Here is an 8,538-nt window from a genome sequence, read left to right as displayed (position 1 = left end):
AACAGCACAGCACTGGCCCAGCTTTTTTCAAGAACAAATTTTAACCTTTATTATTGACAGCAAACAAGGCCGCTCTTTCCAGCAGCAATTGCAGCAGATCTAGAACAAAGTACAACAAAGAGACTGAGTTAGTACAGGTGGGCTTTGAGCAGCATCACCTTCTCTTAAATGTATTATTAAATGTTCCTTTCTATGGAAGATGGAGATTCTTTTTCTTCCCATTATTTACTAATGACTTAGCCATGTCACACCTCCCTCATGATGAAAATAAAAATTATTCTAAGTCATCATCTCCCACACAAAACAACAGGAAAAGATACTGTAATAGGAACAATTAGGTCTGCAGAGCCCACGCTCCACTGGAAAACCAAATAATCACTCCTCAAGGAAAGCACAACACGTTTTGAGGCTGTTAAAACCTTACTGACTGAAAATGCTTCCAAGCATAAGATTTTAATTTTTTGGGGATGAGTTTCTGTTCCCATCTGCAGTCCTGTGAGAGTCAGACAGGAGATTAATAAGATTTCCTTCCTGCAGGAAACCTGGTAGTGGCACTGCTAGGAGGTACCCAAAGCAGGCAGAGCACCAAGCTCTTTCAGGAGACTAAAGCAAGGATGGATAGACACATCCCTGGAGTTCCAGACTGTGGTTTCAGCATGCTCAGCCTGCTGCAGCTTCCTGCAGTGCCACACCACAGTGCAAAGGGATCAGGGTGAGAAAACTACAAGCCACCATCTGATTCTGTCAGGTTTCCAGCCCTGAGCTGGCCCCCCCAGACAGAAATCATCAGTGTTTTGATCCAGAACTGAGCCAGTGCTGGGATTTCTTTCTCAGAGGCCACACAAGGTCTGGCCATTAGGTGTCAGCTTTGTACCGAGCAGATGTGACAGCGCCCTCCACAAAGCTCAGCGGCAAAGCAATGAACCACCTTCAGTAATTAACCACCAAGATTTATACGATGGGACCCGTTTTAACACCTCACAAACCACTGCTCCAGTGGATGACCTCCTGCAGGGCTTTAGGCTGAGTGAATCCAGTCAGGCTGTAGAGCTACACAAGCCCACAGAAGGTTTATTCCCCTGCAGGCTGGAATATTCACCTTGTCCACCGCTGCTCCTGCCGGGATCTCCTCAGCGCATCGATCTCCTCAGAATGGCAGAGGTCTTTTCCTCGATAGAACTAATGGCCAAGCCACTCAGGACACCTTTGTTGATTTTCCTCACCTCCTGCACAGCCTCCACAATTTCAGCTCTGTGCCAATTAAAGAAATAAGTGTTGGCACCACAACATTTAGCAATCTGTTACCGTGGATGTCGGCTCCGTTACAAATCAGGGCAGAAAAGAAATGCAAATATCTCACCTGCTGAACTCTGGATGCCTTTCTTGAAGTCTCTTTATTAACTTGGTAAAGCTGCTCAAGTTCAGTGCATAAGGAGAAACAAAGATACCAGATGGGTTAACAGAGGAACAAGTGGATGTTTTCTGCAGGGAATTTTCCCCAGGCTCCTGGAATTGCATCAAAATAAGGGGGAAAAAATGCATGGGTTAAGCATTGTACAGGTAATACAACACCTCTTTCCTACTAATAAATATAAAATCCTCGACCCACAGAATGGTTTGGGTTGGAAGGCACCTTCTTAAAGCTCATCTTATTCCTTTATACTAATTATTACTAATAATCCTCTTATTCTATACTTTAAATTAGATCCAATTACCAGCATGTTTAAAGGGAAATCCTCAGAGACAGCAAATCAGTGTGGTTTAGGAGGAACACCTGCAATTACTGATTTGCCCTTTACTCTCCAAGAACCAAGCTGAGCCAATCCAAAACACCCTGTTTGTAAATAAAGGACTCTTAGATTTATGCCAGGAAGTCCAAGAGTTTCTTTCCCATCCATTACCCCAAAATCTTTTCCTGTATAAAACCACACGACATTTACATTAAAAAAATAGGTGTTACAAGATGGAAAATTCTAGTGCAAATGGGTAAATTCCAAACTGTCCTAGGATTAAGGAAAAACAGCTGGAGTGTCATAGTTTGATGCAGGGGCAAAAGAATGGTGCTTTCACTCTTCTGCCACATGCCAGAAATTTATTACCAATATGCAACATATTTTCCTATCCCAACATAACTTTCTATCTATTAAATGTTAAGAGACAAGAAGATTTAAGGCTCTTAAGTCTGCCACAGAAAGGAGTGTCAGTAATAATTAATTACCTTTTGGTTATCTCCAAGCAAAGAATGTGCCAGCTCTTGAGTGGGTGATTTCAGATCAGGGCACATGGTTGTAAATGTGGAGTATGAAAGAAGCCTTAAAGAGGCAAGAAATTCCTTCTACAAGCTAAGAACACACCTACCTCAGGCACTGAGGGTTTTAGGCCACCAACATGAACAGAAGAATGCTCATTCCCACTCCCCACTGTCTTCATTTCTAATAATAAATGTAAGAAAGCAAAGAGTTACCAGCAGTTCTTGAGCTGACATCTTCTCTTGTAGACTTTGGACAGCCTAGAGAGAAAACCTTAGAAGGAACAAAGAGAAAGCAGCAAATCCTCTAATAGAAAAGGAGTGTCCTGAGAAGCACAGCAGAGTTCAGTTTGTGGAACATCTTTCCCCTGAGTGCTTCCTGAGGTTTTAAGAGGCAGAGGAAGCACAGCTCTGAAGTAACACTACCAGTGCTGAAGGCTGGTACAAATAACCCTCAAGCTCTCTGTCTTCTCACCACACCCATCACTGTGACCCAAGTCTCCAAACACAAAAACCATTTGCAACTCACTCTCAAGAGTCCAGCATGGGAAGGCAGCACAAAAATAAGGAGGAGAAGAAAAAAATGAAAGATTTCCATCTATGTGATTGGCTGGGCATTTACTAATTTGAGTTCAAGCACTGCAGGTGAAGTTTTCAAGGAAAAACAAGGATGGCTGGAAACAGCTGACTACAAGGATTCACTGCTAGTGAATGACAAAATAAGTCTGAAAACCCAGCTGGCATTTTTTCCACATTTAGTTATGCCTGGAGAAGGAACAGAGCACTCCAATAATAAACACCATTATTTGGTTTATCAGCTTAAAGCACATGACTTTACCTCTTGAGTCAATCGAGTCCTGCTTTCCTTGTTGCTTTTTCATTTCTCTGCACATTACTGAAATATCTGCCACTGACAAGTCTTCCTTAGCATCAAACCAATACTCACTCCCTTCCTCATTTTTCACACAGCCTTGGCAGTTAGGATAAAATTCAAGTGTTAAAATTCAAACCACGGTATGCTAAATAAATGAGTATCAAATTTCTGTGCTGAAGAGGACTTCATCTACTTAAATTTCTTGGTACTACATTTCAAAGAAGTGACATTACTAGTTTGGAATTCTAATTTAAGTAGATTTTTTATTTTTCTTTTAAGTAATAATATAGAGCTATTATTACTTATCAGTAAGTTTGGATAGCTGATACATAAACATTCCAACACAGAAAGGGCAGCTGTGTTACCATATATATCTGTTTTCCACAGGGTTTCTTTCCTCCCCTGAAAGCTCAGCTCACAAATAAAGGATTCTAAAGGAGCAGATCACTCACCACGTTCCAGAGCCTGATCTTTAGGTTGTTCCTCCCATGTCTCAGGGCAGGCAGAGTCACCTGGCTGATCACCATCAGTCTCTAACTTGTCCTACAAACACGTTTCAGTTATATCACAGCACTCCCACCTGATTATAAGTTATTTTTTGGAATATCTGCCCATGAAGAGGGTGAATTTAAAAAAGTTAATCTGCTGATTATCCTCAAGAATCCCCAAGTTATTTTATTTTGAAAGGGCATTTAAAACTGTGAACATGTGAACTGCATTTGCAATTAGTGGCAGAGGGTCTCAGGCCACTGAAGACTCTGGTCACATTCCCAGGTACCTAAAAGGAGAAAATCCTTCTCAACCTTACCATCTCCAAAACCCAGCAGTAAAGAATTCCCTACCATATTGACAGAAATCCCCTTTTCCTGAGATTTTGGGTCTTCAGGGTCAGCTTTCCCTTCACCTGAAAGATCACTAAAACACATCCAAGAATTTCATACAAAATATGGGACAAGAATTTCAAGTTTTACAGTAACTTAAATATTTCCAGAAGCTCACAGTAAAATAAACAGACTTCATGAATCTTGGCTTTTTAAATGATATCTTAATAGTTTTCTGTGTGATGTTCAGATTTATTCCTTACAATCTGAAAAACCTGTGCAACTTTTGCTAATTATTTACAAAACAAAATAATTGCCTTTACTTTTTCTTGATTAACTTCACTCACACTTAACAGGGAATTTCAAACAGTCTCTTAGCAGTTCACCCAATTCACTAAAAACTTACTGCCAAATTTGTTTTCACCTGCACTTACAGAAAATCACTGGATGTGGTTCCTGAACATGTTCTGTCATGTACCTGCCTGAAATACAAAGTTGTTTTTCTATCATTCTTCATATCTGAATGATAATCTTAGCAAAAACAGCTTCCTATTATCTCTTAATATTATCTATATGCTTAATATTATCTCTGCTGGCAGAAAACTCTTTTAGGGCTTTTGTGGTGTGGGATTTTCTGTTGCTTGGTTTTTAAGACAAATGTCATTATAACTGGAGACAAAGATTTTTAGTAGTGAAAGCAGGGCACCAGGAAAATGACCTGTAAATTGAAAACCTTTACTATAAAGATGGTAAAGACACTCCCTGATTTGCATGCTAGAACACCACAGAGGAAAAATGCCCTTAAAATAAAATTGTTGTACCCACAGGGCAACTCTGATCTTTCAACTGAACAGCCTGAGACAACAAAATGCATCCTGAAATAAAGAAATCATAGGTTTAACATCCTTTAATCTCATTCCTCATTTAATTTAGTAAGTGCAACAAATGAAAACTACTTACTCAGAGTAAACACTTTTTCTGAGAAACTGTCAAAAAAAATAAAAAAGAGAAATATTTATCTATAATTATCTTAATTATAAAACAATTTATATTAAAAACGGAAAACATTTAAGAAATTACCTTGGAGGGGACGTAAAAGGAAGAGATTGGGGAAAACTTCAGCTCAACTGACAGTGGTGGAAGTTCATTTAAAGGTATGCCCATGTTTATTTCCGTTCTCATACTGCTGTAATTATTGTCCAGCTCATCCAAAACCAACAGGAGAGACGAATATAACTTGGACTTTTCCTCACATCTATTAAAATATGGGTAAGAAAGCAACATCAACTCAAGGCATTTCACTGACTTTACAGCTTCTGGAGATGCCCAGAGATTTTACAGGGTCTAAAGGTTCCTCTACATTATACCAGAACATGAAATGACAACTCTACTGTGCATCACTTGGGTTTTATTCCTGGGAAAAAAACCCCAGGATTTTGGGACTGTGAATGCTACAAAAAAATAGTAAAGCTGGAAATAAGCCTTGGGGGTCCTCTGGCCAACACCACTAATTATGATCATTCCTAGAAGCTCTGGATAGAATCTACCAGTACCATTTAGCAGTTTTTCCCTGATAACCCAGTTATCCATTTTATTTTAAAGGACATTAAAGCACGTGCCTCCCAAAATAAGTGATTTCCTCCGAAGCCAGCTCATAAACCTTCAAGCAGTGCTGGAAGCACATCTTGTAATGGATGGCCAGGAGCTGCAGCTCTGCTTCAGCTGCTCTCTGCAGGACGTTCTGGCAGCAGCCTGATGCAGAATTCTTCCCAGTTTGCTTGTTGGGATGTTCTGGCCTTTAAAATGATAACAACAATAACAGAGTATTTATTGCAGGGCTTCAAGATTTTGTTTACGTTCATAGTGTTTTATTTTGAAGCAAGGAGCTTGCCAGAAGCTATTTCTGGTGTGATTTAAGGACAATCCTATTTAGCCCACACTAATGATTGTAGCACTACTGTCAGCTTTATCAGAGAGGTGGGACCTGCACAAGCACCATCACAACTTTTACCCAAAAAGCGAAGTTCTTAAGAACAAACTGAGCAACACTGTGGATCTGCAAACACACTTATTTTGTTTCTACAGCCATGGAATAATTTAGGTTGGAAAGGATCTCTGGAGTTCTGCAACTGCAGAAGAAGGCTGCTTTGGGCTTTGTTCAGCATCAGGAAGTCTTCAGCTCACTCTTCTCACTGTCCAGGTCCCTGCAGCAGAAACTGCTGCCCAGCAAGCTTTTAATACCACCAGTTTTGCCAAGCCAGAGACAGCCCTTCAATAATGAAAAAACCTCTTAATCAGAATCTCAAACTCCAAAACCAAGAACAACTCCTGACCCACCTGCTGGTGCCTGTCTTCCAGTCACAGATACACAGATGATCTTTTGATTCCTGCTTTTCAAAGGCAAAAAAACAACAAGTCAAAAGTTACAAATTAACATCCTTGCAGACAAATTACAGTTAAAAGAAGTTCTATCAATCTGGTTTGATGGCCCTTCTTGTTTTGTGTCAATTACCTGCATGTGTGAGCTCCAAGCTCTGAAGGACCACTCTGTGTTGGAAGCAGCATCCACGGAGGTTTGACCCAGGCACCCCACAGGTCGAGTTTTGTTCATCATGGTTACTTCTGTGTTCACTGCCCTGGAGCAGAGACAGACCTGGGCACTGCTGTCTCTGCTCGTTGGGAAGCCAGAATCATCCACAGCCTGCACAGCTGCAGACACACCGGGAACACTCCTCAGGGCTTCCCCCTGCTCCGACTCCACAGCACCGGGGCTCCCACCAGAGGATTTATCTGCAGCTTCCATGCCAGCAACAGGATTCTTGCTAGGGGGTATTTCAGGGACTGGGAGCTGGGTTTCAGCATGCTCTGCAGGGCTGTCAGCGCTGCTGGCACCTTGTGTGCACACCGCAGGTTTTTCACAGCTGCCGAAATCGGAGGGCTCTGCACCTTTGCAGAGTTGGGCCTTTTCCCTGGGTGGCAGGAAAGGAATGTCTGGCTCCACTGCCACGCTGTGGGTGAGTGTTTCGCTCTTTCCAGACTCTTCGTCCCCTGCTGTGGTTTGGGGTGGCACCTTGTCACCAATCAGTGGCATCTTCTTCACCTCTTCGACCTCCCCCTGCTCAGAAAACGCACTCGAGTTGTTCTTATCCTCCTCACACTCCTCGTAAGCACTGAGATACTCCAGCTGCGAGTCTTCACCTAAATCTTCACCCAAACAGGAGGTCTGAGTGAAGCAACTCCTTTTGCTGCTCTTTTCCACTTCCATGGCACCGACACACTCTCCTCCTCCTCCTCCTCAGAAGGAATCCGCACAACCCACTGCCACTGCAACCTCTCAGTCACTGCTCTGGCTCTTCCTACCTTAATAAAAATTAAGAGAAGTTCAAGTTGCTCCATGGCATACAAAAGGACAAAAGAATGCATTAAATTAACTATCCTATTTTCACCTACTGCGTGCTATGAGAGCAGGTAGGAATTCTACAGCCTGTTCCTAAAGAGCTCATTTCTGAATTGGTGGAATCCCTGTCGATACACACTGAGCTGTTTGCATCCTACAGTACACTAAGTGTTCAATTAAAGGTTACTTACATTAAAGAAGAGGTGAACTTGGAGCTCTGGGCCTCCCAAAAACTAAAAACCCCCTGGGTGTTGGACAAGGGGGAAATTAAAGCATATAACCCGGTTTTGTAACAAACACCAACAAAAAGCAGAGAGAAAGCATGTAGGGATGGAAGATGCTCTTTGTGAAGCTTGTTTCTTAGGATATTGTCAATTCTTCTCTGCCTTCCCTCAGAAGCTTCGAACAAAGAAAGGAACACATAAAAACATAAGCCATATTTCTCAATCACGTCTGCTTTCCAAACTGCTCAAATGACATATTCCAATTTTAGTCACTGTCTCTGACAACCCTTCCCCAGGGGGCATGGGGGGCGCTAAGGATTAATATTAAAATGTTCAAATTTTCAAGCCTTCCACTATCCCAGGTTGCTCCAAGCCCTATCCAACCTGGTCTTTAACACTTCCATGGTTTAATAATACACTTCCACAGCTATTTTTGCCTCAAAAACGCTGTCCTTTTCTACTACATTACCTTTACCTTCACTCCCTAACTGATGCTATGAGCAACTCCGTGGAATTAAAAAGCCAAACGCTGCCAAAGCACATCCCAGATGCCTTTATAGAAATCACATTATTAGCACAGAGAAGCGACTTTCTCCCCTCACTTTCCCCTAGAGAACAAGAACCAAAACACCTCCACGCCCCTGATTAAGGTACCGTAACCTATCCCGACACAAACGCTGAACCACAGCGCAGCCCGTCTCAGCGCTGGCTGAGGCCGGGGGAGCCCTGAGGGCAGCCCGGTGCTCCCGTTCGCCCAGGGGGAAGCCCCGGGGGGGGAGAAGGGCGTCTCACCGCAGCTCCAGGGCAGGCTGAGGCGCGGTCCCGCCGCCCGCACCGAGCGCCCCGGGCCCGCTCCCGTGACCGCCGGCCCGCGCCTCACGGCCCCGCCACAGCCGCGCCCAACGCCCGCCACAGCCGCGCCCCGCGCTCATTGGCTGCGGCGCGCAGAGCCCCGACGCCTGATTGGCCAGCGC

General features: G+C 43.1%; 1 protein-coding gene across 26 annotated transcripts; it reads right to left on the bottom strand.

The window, feature by feature from the left end:
* Positions 1–22: 22 nt before the first annotated feature.
* Positions 23–8,529, bottom strand: RBM44 (RNA binding motif protein 44). 26 transcript variants are annotated; one of them, XM_086896202.1, is made up of 15 exons: positions 8,040–8,321; positions 7,532–7,739; positions 6,456–7,303; positions 6,281–6,330; positions 5,563–5,739; positions 5,024–5,198; positions 4,904–4,929; positions 4,378–4,425; positions 3,965–4,037; positions 3,575–3,665; positions 3,087–3,218; positions 2,359–2,432; positions 1,361–1,506; positions 1,100–1,251; positions 23–99 (listed from the first exon to the last, which is right to left on the bottom strand). In XM_086896202.1, exons 3-14 carry the CDS (start codon positions 7,206–7,208, stop codon positions 1,131–1,133), a joined length of 1,866 nt encoding a protein of 621 aa, XP_086752328.1. In that variant the 5' UTR covers positions 7,209–7,303; positions 7,532–7,739; positions 8,040–8,321; the 3' UTR covers positions 23–99; positions 1,100–1,130. The 26 variants fall into 26 exon arrangements, with proteins under 26 accessions (XP_086752328.1, XP_086752326.1, XP_086752327.1 ...); XM_086896200.1 differs by lacking the exons at positions 7,532–7,739; positions 8,040–8,321 and adding an exon at positions 8,357–8,529 and having other exon boundaries at positions 6,456–7,299; XM_086896201.1 differs by lacking the exons at positions 7,532–7,739; positions 8,040–8,321 and adding an exon at positions 8,357–8,497.
* Positions 8,530–8,538: the final 9 nt, after the last annotated feature.

Source organism: Cyanistes caeruleus, chromosome 7, assembly GCF_971803275.1.
Source record: "Cyanistes caeruleus chromosome 7, bCyaCae1.hap1.1, whole genome shotgun sequence".
NCBI classification, from domain to species: Eukaryota; Metazoa; Chordata; class Aves; order Passeriformes; family Paridae; genus Cyanistes; species Cyanistes caeruleus.
This window is presented reverse-complemented; position numbering and strand designations above follow the sequence as displayed.

Bases quoted from the DNA above. Each gene is read 5' to 3' on its own strand.
- RBM44 (XM_023946425.2), bottom strand. From the start codon at position 7,208: ATGGAAGTGGAAAAGAGCAGCAAAAGGAGTTGCTTCACTCAGACCTCC. The intron at 4,426-4,903 runs GTAAGTAGTTTT...TTTGTATTTCAG, and splicing joins AGAAAAAGTGTTTACTCTGA to GCAGGTACATGACAGAACAT. The intron at 1,507-2,358 runs GTAGGTGTGTTC...ATGCAATTCCAG, and splicing joins TAAAACCCTCAGTGCCTGAG to GAGCCTGGGGAAAATTCCCT.